The 18025-nt window shown below is 35.9% G+C and overlaps 2 protein-coding genes across 2 annotated transcripts; both read right to left on the reverse strand.

Annotated features, from left to right (window-relative positions):
- Window positions 1-14: 14 nt before the first annotated feature.
- LOC139354532 (uncharacterized) lies at window positions 15-1538 on the reverse strand. The gene is made up of 3 exons (XM_070998790.1): window positions 1521-1538; window positions 944-1384; window positions 15-896 (listed from the first exon to the last, which is right to left on the reverse strand). Exons 1-3 carry the CDS (start codon window positions 1536-1538, stop codon window positions 150-152), a joined length of 1206 nt encoding a protein of 401 aa, XP_070854891.1. The 3' UTR covers window positions 15-149.
- Window positions 1539-9469: 7931 nt separating this feature from the next.
- LOC108011947 (beta-1,4-glucuronyltransferase 1) lies at window positions 9470-11392 on the reverse strand. The gene is made up of 2 exons (XM_017077199.4): window positions 10646-11392; window positions 9470-10082 (listed from the first exon to the last, which is right to left on the reverse strand). Exons 1-2 carry the CDS (start codon window positions 11372-11374, stop codon window positions 9531-9533), a joined length of 1281 nt encoding a protein of 426 aa, XP_016932688.3. The 5' UTR covers window positions 11375-11392; the 3' UTR covers window positions 9470-9530.
- Between the last annotated feature and the right edge of the window lie 6633 nt (window positions 11393-18025).

Genomic DNA, 18025 nt, shown 5'->3' on the forward strand with positions numbered 1-18025 from the left:
AGAAATTTTACAAAAGTATCAACTTGTCTAGAAATTAGAAAAACACTTTCGAAATAACACTTAAAATCTACAATGAATCGCCCTGAAACCGTTGATGGTCCGGTCAAGCTTCTTATTCTTCTCTAGGTAGCTGGAGGCTACTAGCGATGCTAGTGGTTCTTCAATGCCTCGTTAATGACACGCAGAATTTCAATTTGCAGTTCGGTGAAAGCCACCGGCTCCAGCTGATCATTTCGTATCTTCATGGCCACTGCCTTGAAAAACGCACCAATTTCATCATCCTCTCCATAAGTCATTACATGCTGCTCTTGCTGCTGAGGAGTTTGTTCCTCCGCCGTTGTGGTTTCCATCTCCTCGTCCTCGTCATCTTCCTCCTCATCATCATGATGTGCATCCCCATTGATGTAGTTCTCGATACTGAGCTGCGCATCGCTATCCAGCGTCTTTTGTTTCATGTACTTTTGCAGAAAACTGAGCGAGTCATAGTGCTTCCAACGCGAAGTGGCCTCTATGTGCATCAGTGTCCTTAGTCGCTTGTGCTCTCGTGCATATTGGTCCCTTAGAGCCTTCCACTTCAGCCGACACTGTTTAACCGACTTCTTCAGCTTTCTGGCGATTTCCTCCCAAACCTCCATCTTGAGCTTGACATTGCGATAGTTCACGTTGTCGTAGTTGTAGATCATGTCCTCCTGCTGGATTAGCGTAATCAGTTCTTTTTCAAAGTAACTCTCCATGTTAAGAAAGGTATGTATGGGATCGTCGTCCTCTTCCTCAGCATTAGTCGATTGATTGTGCGCTGCTGAAGTGCCGGATACCGTCGAGGTTACCGTTGCTGTCGAGTTTGACTGATTGGCAGCAGTACAAAATTTGAATCGAAAGACAAAAGATGACTGAAATCAACAAGCAAATCAACCACTGTGACTTTAAAATAAATGAAGATTTGTTTCATGTACTTTTGCAGAAAACTGAGCGAGTCATAGTGCTTCCAACGCGAAGTGGCCTCTATGTGCATCAGTGTCCTTAGTCGCTTGTGCTCTCGTGCATATTGGTCCCTTAGAGGCTTCCACTTCAGCCGACACTGTTTAACCGACTTCTTCAGCTTTCTGGCGATTTCCTCCCAAACCTCCATCTTGAGCTTGACATTGCGATAGTTCACGTTGCCGTAGTTGTAGATCATGTCCTCCTGCTGGATTAGCGTAATCAGTTCTTTTTCAAAGTAACTCTCCATGTTAAGAAAGGTATGTATGGGATCGTCGTCCTCTTCCTCAGCATTAGTCGATTGATTGTGCGCTGCTGAAGTGCCGGATACCGTCGAGGTTACCGTTGCTGTCGAGTTTGACTGATTGGCAGCAGTACAAAATTTGAATCGAAAGACAAAAGATGACTGAAATCAACAAGCAAATCAACCACTGTGACTTTAAAATAAATGAAGATTTGTTGGTTGAGATAGGAATCTTCAAGGAAATTTTAAAGGTTTCCAAAGAGTCGCGACGGAAATTCGGTAGTATCTTTTATGATACTATAGAAGAGTTGGACATCCTGAAATGGCGCTTGGTGGAAGTTAAGGAGATGATTTTTCGTATAAGGGATTCTATATCAGACTTAGAATGTCTTAAATTTGATGGTGAGGCAGACCAATGTGAGTTGGTCAGCGCTATGTCTCGCGAGGACGACCCTATCTTAATATTTAATCTTAAAAATAGATATGATGCAATATCATTAATATTAATAAAACTCTATTGATAAATTTAATAAATTGTAAGATATATTATGAATATTATTTGAATGTGATTAATGAATAATTTTCTAAAATAAATAATTTTGAAAATATACAAATAAGAATTATGTATTATTCATGGGATACTATCACAAAAACATTATTATCTCTGTTGGCTTAATAATTTTTAATAATTTAATTCTAAGAATAAAATGAACTCCAAAACCAGTTTTTGAAATTATTTAATATTGATTAGAAGAAAAGAGACAGAAATATATTGTGCATTACAGATACCTTGAGAGTCAGTTCTATGAGGTTGTAAACCAGTGTCTGAATGGTATGGAGCCATTTGTTAAAAATTGGTATTCACCAGCGAGAATATGTGAAATCAATAAATTTGAAAATTAAACTGCAAATACTAAACTCTTCTCCAGGGATTGTAGATGGTAAATTGAATTGTAGGTAAATCTAGTCTTTTTAGTCTGATATCTTTTACTATATTCTGCTAGTTACATGATATGAGTTAACATCTGGGATTTCGGGTGCTTAATAATCCCATTAAATGATAAAAGTTTAACAACCTACTGTTAAGAAAAGATCAGAAATATAACGAAAATAAAGTAGAGGTTGCCATTAAAGAGGGAGGTCAGAACCAGTTTAAAAATGTTGTATATTGCTTAGAAAGGAAAAGAGAAAATCAAAAGAAATGTACAGTTTAGGTAGCTGGGGCAGCCATTGGAAAAGTCAAATCTGTTACAGTGGTGGGTGTGGCTAGGGGTTGAAGCGAGCAATACAAATTTAAACCTGTTTACATGATGGATAAAAGGATATTAGTTAGAGAAGGATGTAAATATCTTAAATATGAATTACAAGTACCCATCTATGACAAACCATCATTATTAAATATGAGGAACATATATTTCACCGGTGGGGAATTAGAAGGATCCAAAAGATCAATTTTATGAGAGAAGACTAATACTGTTTTTGGTAAATTAAATAGGCACATGAAAACATATTACTCAATTAGTTAGAGAATATCCAACAACTAGATTTATCAAGCATTTTGATGGAAAAATCAAAGTATTGAATTAATATATATATTTTTTTATTATCCAAATAGAAGAAATTTTCGTCTTTGGTCAAGGGACAATATTCCATGAATTTTTCCATTACCTTGACCTTTGCGCCTGCATCAAGGTATTTTGGCAATCCTTTGTAACAACTATTTGTGTTGTTGGTAACATTTATAAATTGTTCGCAAATAAAAAATACTTTCCTAATTATATATTTTATGACCTCTTTTATGAAGGGATATGGATGGAAAAATCAAAGTATTGAATTAATATATATATTTTTTTATTATCCAAATAGAAGAAATTTTCGTCTTTGGTCAAGGGACAATATTCCATGAATTTTTCCATTACCTTGACCTTTGCGCCTGCATCAAGGTATTTTGGCAATCCTTTGTAACAACTATTTGTGTTGTTGGTAACATTTATAAATTGTTCGCAAATAAAAAATACTTTCCTAATTATATATTTTATGACCTCTTTTATGAAGGGATATTATTCCTTAAATTTTTTTCCAATACCTTGACCTTTGCGCCTGCGTCGAGGCATTTAAGCAAATCCTTTGAAACATAACTATTTGTGTTGTTGGTAACAGTTATAAATGGTTCGCAAATAAAAAATACTTTCCTAATTATATTTTTATGATAATTTTTTTATGACATTTGCGCCTGCGTCGAGGCATTTTAGCAATCCTTTACACCACCACCTATGTTTATTGTAGGTAACCAACTTGACTCTGGGGTAATGGTACGGTTAGCAATGGGTGGTTTGCTTAATGGTCACACCCATTTTTGGACAAAGGATACAATTGGTCATTTAGGTGTGGGTATACACATTTGTTATGGTGATCGAAAATGGTATAATCACAGTGTTTTTTGTTTTTTACTGTATTACGCCGGAGCGATTTCAATTACTTTCCCAATTATAGTTAGTTTTAAATCGTTTTTTGACATTCATATATTTTGTTCTTTCTAGACATTTTATTGTAGCTAATAACTATAGTTATGGGATGTAAGGCTAGCTATCGTAGTTAAGATTACATTTGTTATACCTACATAAGATGAAAGAACATAAAAAATGGAAATGTTTTATTTTAACTATATACTAGTTAAAGTGGATGATATTATTATATATTCTTAATATCTGTAATTATGAATCAAAATTGTTTATCAAAGCAGCTTCTACACAGCTTTTAGACAACTTGTGAACAATTTATTTCTTAATTAGTTTTACAATTACAGGATACATCTTTCCCCAACATAATCGGACATGTTCCTCTAAGATTTATATATCAATCTTGAGCTATTTTGGCTTTGCATTCTTTCATACGTACATAGCAAACACATTGAAAATCAGAGTGTAAGTTTTTACTTCACATCGAAAGTCGTCTAGTGATCAAGAATTTTTGATCATTCTTAACAAAAGACTATAAAAGCTCGTAGACGTTAATAACAACTAGTAACCAGCTAATAATAATTAGTAAACATCAAGTAAACAGATACTAAACATATATAAACCAGATACTAAACAGCTAGTAAACAACTTGTATACATCTAGTAAACAACTTGTATACATCTAGTAAACAACTTGTATACATCTAGTAAACAACTTGTATACATCTACTAAACATATAGAAACCAGATACTAAACAACTTGTATACATCTACTAAATAGATAGTAACCAGCTAATCAGTATTGTAATTAAAGAGATTATTAAACTTATTCAGAATCTTTGACAATGATGCCTTACTCATACAAATAGTATACAAATAGAATTGAATTAGAAAACTAGAACTAGAAAAATAGTTGACAGCAAAAAACGATATTACCAGAACCCAACACCTCTATCATAAACTTAAATCAGAAATTAAATTGAAAGACGCTCCTATGCTAGCTAATGATGCTTTCGAAATATGTTACAAAATTATTATGGGATGGAACAAATGAGTGCTTTAAAAATAATTCAACACCTGAGAAAGATTACATTGTGAGAACTATTCTACATCTATCTATGGGAACCAAGCGAAAATCTGCGTTTGGAACGAAGATTAATAACCGACATGTTTCTTACAGAGGGATGCAGTAAGAAAATTAATTATATACAAATATACATAAAATATAATTAATTATGAATTTAATTAAATATGTTTACAATAATAGAATATATAAAAAAATATTGAATGATCCTACAAATTTTGTATCTGACTGTAATTAAAACTCCAGGTACAAATGAAGGGGAAGTATTTTATTCAATGTCCTTGGGTCTTGGGCATGTGACTTTGATGACGGTCAGGTAATGATAGTTCACTGCAAGTGTGTTTGGCTAACACGTCTTAGAAACTTTAACTTGTGTACTTTGATAGTTCTTAATAAGAGACTATAGCGACTCATAATACTTGTTAACATTTAGTTACCATCTAAAACCAAGTACTTTACATATACTATACAGATAGTAACCATCCAAAATCAAGTACTGTACAGGTACTATACAAAAAGTAACCATCCAAAAACAAGACTAAAAAGAAAGTAACCATCAAAATACTGCTAGGTAACAACTAAATACAACGAGTCCAACGTGTCAAGTCTATGTCGGTATGACTACTACCCTAAAAAATTGTATATCTCTGGATAATCTTCAAAGTCAATACCTATACAATTCTGGATGGAGCAGTGAAGACGAAATTTCTACGTGATCCCCACTTAAAATTTTTCTGTACCATTAAAAAATTTGTTGGGATTGGCTGAGGATTATAAAAAAGTTTTGTTAAATTGTGTTGATGCTAACTAAGAATCTTGGTGAATCTTGAACAAACCAGAAATGAACAAACTTTTAAACTGGAAATTACGAATAAAATCTGGAAAATTCCCCATGTAACTCTGAGCGATTTTACAAAAATTAAGATGTACGATATTATTAAAAGTTGTGTAAACCTACCAATCGCATTCCAGAGTTGGGATTTATATGTTAACCCCAAATTGGGGTATGGGAGTCAAAACAGCTGAAATGTGAAATTGTCGGCTAACCGCGAAAAACCAAAATTTGCCATAATTGGATTTACACTAAATGGAGAACTTATCACAAATAACTTATCAAACTTGAGAGTTCACTTGAATTCTGAGTCATATCCATAATAATCTGAATGTTGATTTTAGTAAGAATTAGTATGCTCACCTATATGAAATGTATACAAGATTTCAATCTAGTTACTATAATCGTGAATCACAACCATTTTTGACCCCAAATGAATTTAAATTGAAGACCCCTATTATTGTGGTTGATCTTTCATATCAAAATGAATCAGTAAAAATTGGTCCTATCGATGTGAGAATTTCAATAGAGCTAAAGACACCAAGTCATGAAAATACCCAAGCTTACTGTCTCCTCATACAAGACCGTTTAGTTGAATATAACCCACTAAACGGACTAGTACAACGAGTTGTTTAACATTAGAAAAATGTTGAAAGATTGATGTTCAAGGTTTCTTTGATAATAATAATAATTTATTCTAAAGGAAATTGGAATTGTATTCGAAAAAGATCCATACTTGAATAATAGTATTTTAATAGAACCACCATATGATTTTACTTTGCTAAATACAAAATCTCGAAAGACTGCAATTTGGTTAACCAATAAACATCACAAAATTTTTTGGAACGATGGAGAGAACAGTTTTCCACATACTCGAAAGTATCTAAGGACAATTACAAGCGGAAAACAAATTATTTGTAAAGGTGTGGAAAAGAAACGATTTCTACAGAAGTTTTTTGGGAGTCGTCAGCTCATTAATATCGAGGAAATGGGCTGTCCGTCATTAAACAGGTTTAAAGGAAACCGGTTTCCCTATTGTGAAACACACCTTAAGGGCGGGGTTTGTGCTCTAAACAATGCATCCATTATTTTGACATTTTTTAAAAGTAGCTCCAAAACAATAAGATAATTGTTATACATCATTTTAAAGTTGAGACTAGCTGTGTAAAGATGTGCAAGAAAACAAAATAACCAAATTAAGTCTCATGAGGAAATTGACCAATTTATTGAACAATTTAAAGGAGAGATAATTGGTCAGCATTTTCAATACCTTCTAAACACAAAAACTATGTTCATGAATCGAGGTGGACATGACCTCAAAACTACGAATTGTGGTGAACACTTTACATTTTGTAATCCAGAAATGACGTCGGAAACGTGCGCCTGCTTCTTCTATGCAAATCGCCGGAATCAAAGCAGAAAATTAATTTTTATATATAAAAAAAATGTTCGCAATACGAAAACAAATGAATAAATGTATTATTATGGTACAAAATAAACTTCTGACATTTTATTTCGAGTTAAAATTACAGGTACGGAGAATGGAAAATATTTCCTTGACTGAGATATGTCGGCTACTTGCGAGTTGTTGCGCGGTCGTGATTTCAACCCCTATTGTGGGAACGTATTTGAGCTAGCACTCAGCCATGATTTTGTCAATGGGCGTGCGCCTTCAGACTTGTGCATGTGTCCCTTTTATTCCGGTCAGGTAATAGACAGGTGCGCATGTTCGGGTAGCTCTTGCTTGAATCCCTTTTATGATATGTTTATGACCCGTTTGTAGAAAGGAGAGATCTTGAAAAAATTTACCAGTTAAACATTCTGGGGCGAAAAAAAAATGTCTGTTTGAAAATATTCGACATCTGAGAATCGTTAACTTGTGGGATTTATTTTATTGGGGTTCTTTTGATTTCTAAATTAGTTTTACAATCATAGGAAGCGTTATTCCCCAACTTGATCGGACATGTCCCTCTAAGGCAACCAACCAGCTTTAGATGTTTTGGGTTTGCGACCTTTCTCACGTGCACAGCAACACCTTCTGAATATTAATTGCTGATAATGAGGAAAAGGATACATGATCAATATTGTCACATGGGGATGTGGGGAAAGTGTGCGACGTTTCTCCCGTGTACAGCAACACCTGCTGAATATTAATTGCTGATAATGAGGCAATTGTGTTGGGGGGCAATTTAGTATACTCTTTATGGATATGATCGTGACATTTTTATGACATCTAAACCTTTTAAAATCAGATAATTTATGGATTATGATAATTGTCCCAGAACCCGCATACATTAATGAAGGGGCGGGGCCATTAATATGTTAATTAGTGAGTGGCGGGGGTCATTAATATGCTAATCAGTAAGGGGGCGGGGGCCATTAATATGCTAATTGTCCCAGAACCCGTCTTTCCCTACTACTGACATATAGAAAATGTTTTAAAAAATCGACAAAAATGGCAGCTTTTACCAGTTTCGAACAACTTACATTGTATGTGCATGGAATTTTGTTTGTGTGTACTCAAATTATATTTTTAGGTCCTGGAGACCTTTAAATTGTGTTACACAGATTGGTATAAGAAACTTTAGTTCTAACGCTTTGGAAAAACCCTTTCGTTTGGCGATAATAGCTAAAAACCAGTCAGATCTAAAACTCATGTAGCTTCTAAGCGACTAAAGCTATGCCCATGTGCTAAATGTCGTTAAAATGCTAGTAACGATGTCTTAATCGAAATATTCTAAAAGCGATTGATTGTCAAAAACTAATTTCATAAATTAGCCATTTATTTATTATTATTTATTATATATATATTATTTTCATAATATAGTGGAACCATAGCATATTTTATTTGTTTTGTTGAAGAAATTTCCCTGAAAACTGAAACAATTTACTTTTTTCATTTTTAGCTACTTTTAAAGGCATTTTTATGTTTAGTTATTTTAAAAGGAAAACATATGATTTATATGATATGCTTGCATTTTTTCTACCAAATCTCTTTATGGCAATCTAATAAAAAGATCAAAATCCAAAGAGGGCGAAAAAATGCTCAATTAACTGTTAATAAAACAACATGGAAAAATCGTACGTTCGCGACCGGTACTTAATTCAATAAAAAACAAATGGGAACAGACTCGATATAAAGCTATATGAATCCATTTTAAAAGTAAAGTTATTGCTTTCGAATATTCCGTCCCAATTCCCAATTTTTGCATTTTACTAGATTAAGCCGACTTCCATTTTGCGTACGTTCGCGACCTCATGTTTTTTTGCCAATATTATGAAAATGATAGCGCAATAAACCCCATCATTTACACTAAGCAAAAAGATAACAAAATGCTATCGAATAGCAAAAAATTTATTTGTTTATTTTTTTTTAATTGCACTAAGTGCGTACGAACGTTCGCGACCCCTGGAAATGCCCATATGTATAGCCGTCCAGATTTTTCTCATTCGGCACGCTTCATCAAAATCGTACAGCTAACTCCCTCCACATGCATATTGTATTGCGGCGTGCCGAATGAGAATAATTTAGAAAGTATATTTATTTAGTTGATATTAGAAATTTTGTATGTTAAAGGTGCGATCGTCATTGGAATTTTTACCTCGTTAGAAGGTGTATTTGTTATAAAATATTTAATTTTTCTAGTTCTTTTTTTCTGTGTAAAGTGTTTTATCTTCAGGAGAATTGTTGTAAAAATCTTTAAAAATAATATCAATCTTTCAGACAAATATGATGTTTCAAAACAATCGAAAATGTATACTGATAATTCCGTTAGCGCATACGTCCTTACTAAGTTTAAAAAAATCCCTTATTGAAGTAATTTAAAAAATGTATTAAACCTATAAATGTTTATGCCAAGAATTTTACAATTTCTCTCACAAAACATTCTGATAAATGAACACGGAATTTGGAATAAAAATTATGAGCATAATCCTAAATTACACAGCCATTTCGAGAACCGTACTTGATCCGTAGCTCCTTAGAGATTTTTCTATTGATAAGGCCATTAGTGCGGCGGGTGGATTGTTGGAAGATTGATTTGCTTTTAGCGGGTTGCTTGATGCCCGGCTTGTGGACCAGAAAGGCATTATCCAGGATGTGAAACTCATAGTCCAGTACGCACATTGCGTACGCCTGTGTCATTTTGTCCCGCTGACCTTCCCAGGTCAATCGCTCGTCGTACGGTGGATCCTCGACGGTGCCTATGAAGATCGGCTCCCACATGTTGTCAGGTTGCGAGCGATGACCCACATTGAAGACGTTGAGGCCCTCGGTGACCACGGTGGCATTTATCCATTCCTCCAGCTTGGGTCCCCGATGGCAAACGGCGCAAATTTCCATATGAAATGGTACGGCTTCACCCGATTTCAACAGTTTTTGCAACTCCGGCTTGGAGCTCGGCACGGAAGCGTTGGCCATCACCTCGAAAATACGCAGCACATGTACCACCGGCGAAGTGGGTTGCTGTCCTGGCCTTCCAATAACCTGTAGATAAGGTTATACCAACAAAATTTAAAAAAAAATATATTTTTTTATTTTATATGCCAACAAAAGGTGCTTAAAATCTGATCTTAGTTTCAATTTTGCATATTTTTTCTTCAGTTAAAATTATGAATGGTAATTAAAGACGACCATATAAAAGACACATGTAAATATTTTACTAAAAAGCGTACACAAATTGATCGAACCAACTACCCCTACAATAAGTTGTGAGTGAACATGGGATTTGAAAGTACGGTTTTCAGAAAAGTGCCATTAATGGTCAGGGTCTTTCCCAACCAACAACATTTTTTAACCGTCTAACTAAAACAAAATTGTTACATGTTTTTGTTTGGTTAATTTAATTTATTGAATGTGGTCTCTGGATAAATGTGTAACCGTTTGAACTCTTGGTAAAAAATAAAATTTCCCTTTTGATAGTCGGATAGTTCTCCGGCTAGCGATAGTCTCGTGTGCAAGGTTTATGGCGTTTAGCTCGATCGAAATTTATAAAAATAGAAGCACACTGGCAACCAGTACATAACTAGAAGCTCAATAACAAATCTTACAAGACGGCCAACGAAATTTAGATAGTCCGGCACCAATCCGGGCGTGGGATAGAGTTCGATGTCCGAGGCCAGGACGTAATGGGTCAGCGAAGCTTTGCGCGCGATGTTGCGACCCATATTCACCGGATAATCGAGTCCCTGCTGAGTCCTGTACAAGTCCCTTCTAGCCACATTCTCGTAGGGCGGAGGACCGCTGCAGTTAGCTTTCATGTTAAGAGCCTTTTTGGGCGAGGGCACCACCTGCGGCAGGTGTTCCACGTCGAAGTACAGATGGAAGCTGGACAGCTCGCGAACCAAGTCCTTGCCGGGATGGCACTGCAGCAGGTACAGAATGCTCTCCAGAGAGCGTTCAAAATCCGTGCCCGGGGCGTAAATGGCCAGGCTCAGGGGCGACCGCCAACGTTCCAGGAGGGGGACCACATTATCCAGATAAGTATAGTCCGCATGGCTGGTGTACGTCACGTTTTCATAGCACGAGAGCTGCCCGTGACCCGCCATTACGTAGTTCTCCAGCACCCAGTAGTCGCGATAGATCGCCTTCCTCGATTCGTAAGTCTTATCCTCGCAGTTCACAAACTTTTCCAGCTTCACCGAGGTAGTGTTGTCCAGCGAATTGGCTTCAAGGACGAAGGCCAGACTCGCAATTGCGATCAGAAAACTGGAGAGTCGAGCCATGTTGTACGTCAGCGCCTTACGATTTGTAAATTTGGGGTTTACATAAACTGTCATCGAGCATGAAGTTTGATTCTCTGTTAACTAGATTGGAATTTTTTTATAAAAAAAACTTAAGGCCTATGTAGAGAATAAAATTCTAAAATAATAATAATTAAAAGGTTTAAGATGCGAAGTATATTTGCATGAAAACTTTAATTTGGCAAATTTAACTTCAATGAACCTATGGCTGCTAATAATAGGGTCACCAGATTGGCAAGAATGAATATCCTGAATAAGGTAGATATAAAAAAAACACAGGTCAACATTTTTTGAAAAACTTTTTGTTTTTGTAATTGCGTAGTCTCTTCCAATAATTCCCATAAGAGCTAAAGGATATGGATTGCCGATTGGGAAAGTTTTGAACTAAGCTCGCAAGTAATTTGTGCGTTACATAAAAAAATACCAAAATTTAAAGCGCAATTTAATTAGCTGGTGTTACTCAGCTATTTCAGAGATTTTAGCAACAAGCTTGAGGCTGTTGTCACCTTATTTCATTTAAAAGCCTTGGCAACTCTATAAAATTTAAGTATAAGCTGAAAGTATATTTGTAAATATTTTTTACTTGTTAATAGTTTTAGACCTAAAATATTACACATTTTAACTTTCGAAAAATTCAACGGTTTGGAAATGCCAAGATTGTAAAAATGCATGCAAACTTTGAACTAGTAATTAACAAACAAAATGTATCGAATATTTAAGATATTTCATTTAAGAGGCAAGGATCTAAGATTTATAAGGCCCACTCTAGGCATGTTTCATGGGACGGTAAGAGACTTAAAACTGATACTGTTTCTTCGAGCAACCACCAATAAACTTTCATATTTTAATACACCCTTTTAACTTTAAGAAGGCTTTAAGAACCATTTAAAACACAATTAAGCTAACCTTTCCCTAAAGACTTCTCCATAACCAATTGAAACAAAAGCCCAACAAAAAGTAATCTCTCTCAAATGGGGTTTATTATTGATTAGCAGACATTTTAATATGCAGCCTGCGCAAATAAACAATTAATACGGAAAATTAATGTACATTGTTCATTGTTATTCATTGTAAAAGGTAAATCCCCAAACCCAGTCGATGGACCAGCCAACCCAACCTTCCATTTCACAGAAGGCGTGGACAACAAATTTTAATTATGCGCCAGTTTTGGCTTCTATTTGGGCGCGTGATGGGGGTGCTGTGTATATAGATTATGTATTTGTATGTATATTGAAATATTAGTAATTACGAGTTGAAAATTCATGAAAATACAATTTGCGATTATTGTTATTAGTGTCAGGCAACAGGCAGGGTGCCTCCGATGGGATTTCCCCCTGAAACTTTTGCCAATGGCTGGCAAAGTTCTCCGTGTGCGGCGGGCAGACGAAGGGGCCAAAGGGGGGCGAGGGACAAAGGACGCAGGACGGCGACAGCAGCTGAAAAATTTATAAATTCAATAGCACCTAATTAAAATTAAATCTGAAAGCTTTCTGTATCGACGATGGAGCACGGCTTAGGCAGCCACCGCTGGAAAAGCAACAGCTACAGGATACAACACAACGGACCAGACCAGAACTGTGCAGAGCAGAAGGAGAGTTGGCCAAGGATACACGGCAGGATATGCACGGTAAATGCTGTTGCCGGAAATGAACACGTGCTGATGTGTGCCAGCAGTACACTTGGCAAAATAACTAAGCCTAGTAAAATACAATGGTACCATATAAAATATAATACTGTAATATGATATGTGTATATATATGTAGTTATATATATCCGTCACCCTTCCATCTTCCCTTCTCTCATCCCCCTCTAAAGCAAATATAAAAAAACTTAAGGATTTCATTAAAATAGCTTACCTTTAAATTCTGATCTACGGTGCTAAGCAATTTTATAGACCTGGCAAGACAAATTTGCGTTCTTTTTTGATTTTTTAATTTTTATTTGTTGTAAATAATAATCTTAGCTATGTTAAATCTACAAACAAGGACGGAAGGTAGCTTCGGCAAGCCGAAGTTGATATACCCATGTATTCCCAACCATCATCAACTAAAATCATTCGTATAAGATCCGTATTCTCGAAATATTTTTTAGCTCCCTTTTTTTTCTTTAAAAAATGTTGTTGTTGATAACATGTTAAGGAATTCGAAGCTTTAATTTTTTCATATTCTTTCTGAGTAATTCTTGGATCGTTCATTTGACAGCTATTTTCGCCCGATTAAAAGCAATACTCAATCCTGAACTCGTAGAAAAGAGTAGTTTTGGGTTTCTTGCTGCAAATCCGAGGGTTAAATAAAGTGTACCTATTAATTACGATTGGCTTAAAACTGCGGCAGAACTTTGACTTTTTCTAAAAATATTTTCAATCTTAAAGATGCCCCGATAGTTGTTTGGATCCATATTTCCCAATACTAATACCAATTTATTTTGCAGAATTTAATTTGGATTAAGCTGGGCTCTTTGTCTAAAGTCTAACTCTCTTTATTTATAGTATTACCTAGATTGCACAAGTCGTTTAAAAATGGCCAAAACTAAAAGCTACAAATCTGAAAGGTTTTTTTCTGTAAGTTACGACACCAAACTTAAAAATCACGCCACAACTTTTATGAAAAACGTTATCAAATTACCAAATTTTCGAATGTAATGCACTTTACCAAAAGAAGCCGAGCTACGACAAACATAGGGACTGCTAACTGATGAAGTCAAAGGTTTAAAGTACCGGCTTAGTTATATTCTGGGTTATTAAGCCGTAAAAAGTGCTTAAAAATAAAACATTAGGTATTTTAATTGTACTTTTAAGCTGTGATGTCATGGAAAGTTTTTTTAAGTCTGGGTTACGAATCTGTTGGAACAATCCTTTAAGACCTTGTAGCATTTAGCCTTGGGCAAAAAAATATTTTTCGACCTGTGCTACTAACTAAGTCCTGCAATTAATATTTTCCTATACCTAAATTGGAAAAAAAACATAGGGCGAACTTCAACTAGTAGAATACGAGACAAAAATATATTTATTAGGTTGAATAATTAAATATCAATATATGTAGATTCTTTAAACCTTTATTAAAAAATTGTTCAGGTTACAACAAGCGTGATTAAAACTTTGTTCAGTTTCATAATAGAAGGTAAATGTGATATTGTTAGCTTAAAACATCATACAATCAGTTCAATTTTTACATACGATGTTTATTTTTGGCAGTGTTCGTGCGCGGCATGGAAAACTTTACCAACTGAAACGTTCTGTGTGCTTATTTATGAGCCGGCGTTTGTTTGCCCAGCCAGCTCGACGCCGCTGTGAGCCTTTCTCTGTGGGTGGCTGTGGGCTATATTAATTATTGAAAGATTTGATATCGGCTTAAAGTTACGTTCGCCGTCTGTTGCTCTTATTGTTCCGGCTGGCTGCGACTGGTTGGCCTCCTACTGCCACCCGGCCCACCCTGGAAACTTAACTCACTTGTCGCATGCATCATCATCAAGGCAGTGCCAAATCTAATTTACCTTGTCTACCCTTGCCTCTCGACTCTATTCCTTTCCCCGATCAACTTTTACCGAGCTGGCTGCACTTAGTCCTTCATCCAGGCGCCTGGAAATGAACCAATAAATCAGTTTATAATAGCAAAAAGAAAAAGGGCAGAACTACATCGAAGTTAGGTGCAACTTTTGATGCAGGGCGGATCAATGGCCCCGAGAGAAAGTTGAAAGTGTTTTTTCCCGAAGAAATTATATTTACCTCTGCGTTGGACAGAAATATGTCAGGTGAAAGGAAGAAGAAGGAGAAAGAATCAGCTGGATAGATGGATATTGAAGAGTTTCATGAAGCAAAGCCGGCTGAACAGGGAAATAGTTGGTAATCGAAATATGAACTCGTTTCCAGGGCCTATAATAATTTATTTTTATACCTGATTGCTGACGAAGTATCAAACTAATCTAACTGTGAGAAATGATAAGGGAACAATTGATGAAAACGAAGATGAAGTATATTTATTTTCTTTAAGAGTTTCAAAGAATATAGTTTTACAAAGAATGATGACTATTTATTTAAGATATTGCTGACTGTGATTATTCCGCTCTGCCATATAGTACCTTTTTAGAATAGATCTGAATCCTCTTGCCAAAATACAGAAGCTACGGTTTCATTTAACTTAAACCAATTGAATGTTTACCCTCTTCCAAAAAATAAATACGAGACATTTGTTTCCTAAAAGTCTGTTAAATTACCGGTTAAGTGACACGCCTTAAATTGAATTGAAGTCCAGATATTTCCACTAGCTTATATAACAATGGATAATTTAACTTAGATTGAAGTTTATTCACTTGTTCACATTTTCCCGATTGATTTTCTCCCCAAAAACAGTTGTCGCTTTAATTGTCTTTTCTGTGGACAGAGTTCAATTTGCTGGATGAAGTGTTTTCTGTTGACGAGCCAGGTTCATAATTTAATTTCCGTGTTAGCATTTATCATTCCGAAAGAGCCGATTGTTTTTGTCTTGAGCCGATTCACTGCTAATCTTTGAGGCCGGATAACAAAGACTCGCAAACCGACCGGAAGCTTGGCATAAGAAGCTTTCCCAGTGCACTCACGAATTTTGTGTTTTATTTAAGGTCGAGCAGCATCCATCTCTGATATTTGGCAGATGACATTTAATGTGGCCCTCAGTCCGCCTGTCGACACCAGCCAACATCAGCTCTCATCCAGGACAATGCAAATGAGGCGGAAGGCGTTGCAGTCGGATGCAAGGGGCGTGGTCCGGTCGAGAGTCGGAGGCACGCTGCATATTTTAACATTTCCGGTTTGATTTCACATTCCAAACAAAATGGCCGGCAGACGTGCTTCCGCCATCAGCTGCACGCACCGCACCTGAACCAGAACCAAAACCTGGACCAAAAATCCGGACTCGGGTCTGGTCAGATCCATATTCACATGGCTGACTGGAGCACTAACAGAAAAATGTGGGAAAGGGGCAAAAATGAATATGCTTAATATATATTTACATAAAAAAACCTAAAGCGGAAACACTGTACTTATCTAAGTTCAGAAAATTTACTATTTCGAAGTCGTCATTGCTTAGAATAATTATATTTATTCCAGCACTTATGTATTAATACATTTATAAAATTTTGTATACTGTTCCAGAGGGTATCATAATTCAGTCATAAGATTGCAACGCAGTGAAGAAGATATTTGCCTATATACATATATTAATGTTTAGCATCAAAGCTGTCATCAAAAATCTTTAAAAAAGAGGAATATAGTTGGTAAGTAGACATAACTTTCCTGTTTTTAACAAATGCTCATAATGCCAGTAATAATCTTTATTTACGATTATTTAAAATTGTATAGCTTCTGTTAAATGATTTAAATTGGAAGGTTTAGGCTGAAAAGGTTTTAATAATGTGGTTTAAATTGGTTTACTTTTTGTAGTTTTAAAATCGAAATCCATTAATTTATTACATGTTGAAAGTTATAAATGGCGTAAGTATTTCAAAAAGAAAGGCCGAATTAACTAGTTTATTTACAAACCTCTTTGATGGTATCTTTATACAATTTGTGTACGTATTGTTATTTCTTGCTCTCAGATAGTGCGTCTTATACCCACCAAAAACAATATGATATTGCTGATTTTTTCCAGTGTCCATGGCTGAGTTCTCTAAACTGGGGCGTGGTTCAATCGACAAATTTATTGTAAGCCAATTGATTAGATCACATGTCCCTTCCATCATAACAGGCTTATGTTGCATAGAGAGATAAAAAAGCAGAAAACAGAGGCCGAATAGCGGGTAGATTGCATGAATGAACCCCTATAATCATATTCGATGCCAGTATATAGTTTTAGGCTCGATTCCCAGCCGCTCGCAGAGGGTATAACATTTAACTCTTTAATCTTTTTGATGGGGGAATCGACGGGCAGGGGCACATAAAAAATTTACCAGTTGATTTTATGCTGGATTAAGCTTAAACTTTATACTAAAAGGAACTAAGCAAGCGTAAATGGAGTTTTTCCCCTTTTCTTTGGCCCTCGAAGCCAGCCGCTGTTGTTTCCAGTCCCTTTCCTTGTTAAAATAGCTTTAGTGCGGTCTTTTGCCTTCATCTGGCCCGGGTCCTGCCCCGAGTCCTTTTTCCACATCCTGGCCTCCTTCATGTGTATGTGGGGGGATGAAGCTCTTAAGCTACGACTGACTGATTCCGGCACATTTCGGATGGGATGTCGAAAAATATTTGCTGTGACAGTTTTTGGCCCGAAGTCTCTGCGCTTTTTTCCGCCCTGTTTTTTCAGCTTAGGGGGCTGCATTTCGGCCTACCGCATCTCCAGACCATAATTCGCATCGAAAACCCATCAAGTAAAATTTTGAAAAAGGTAGGGAAAAGGTGAAAAAATTGTGGCCCAATGTTTGGCTCTGGTCCTTTGACGAAGGCAATTTTGCGTTCAGGTAATAGCTCTATTATATAATTATTGTACATTATTGCGGTTTGGTCTGCTGCACACGCACTCAATAGATACATATATATAAAACGAGGTGCATGGTTACTAGATATATGGTTATAAAGCAAAGTCATGGCATTTAATACCGATAGCGATGGTAAAACTTCCTAAACTCTACTGTAACATTCCGTTTTTGAACACGCGGATAAGGTGTAGAGTATGTGAAAGACTTTAAATCGATATAGGTTCAAACTGAATTTGAGAAAAACAA

This window comes from Drosophila suzukii, chromosome 2L (genome assembly GCF_043229965.1).
Source record: "Drosophila suzukii chromosome 2L, CBGP_Dsuzu_IsoJpt1.0, whole genome shotgun sequence".
Taxonomy (NCBI): domain Eukaryota; kingdom Metazoa; phylum Arthropoda; class Insecta; order Diptera; family Drosophilidae; genus Drosophila; species Drosophila suzukii.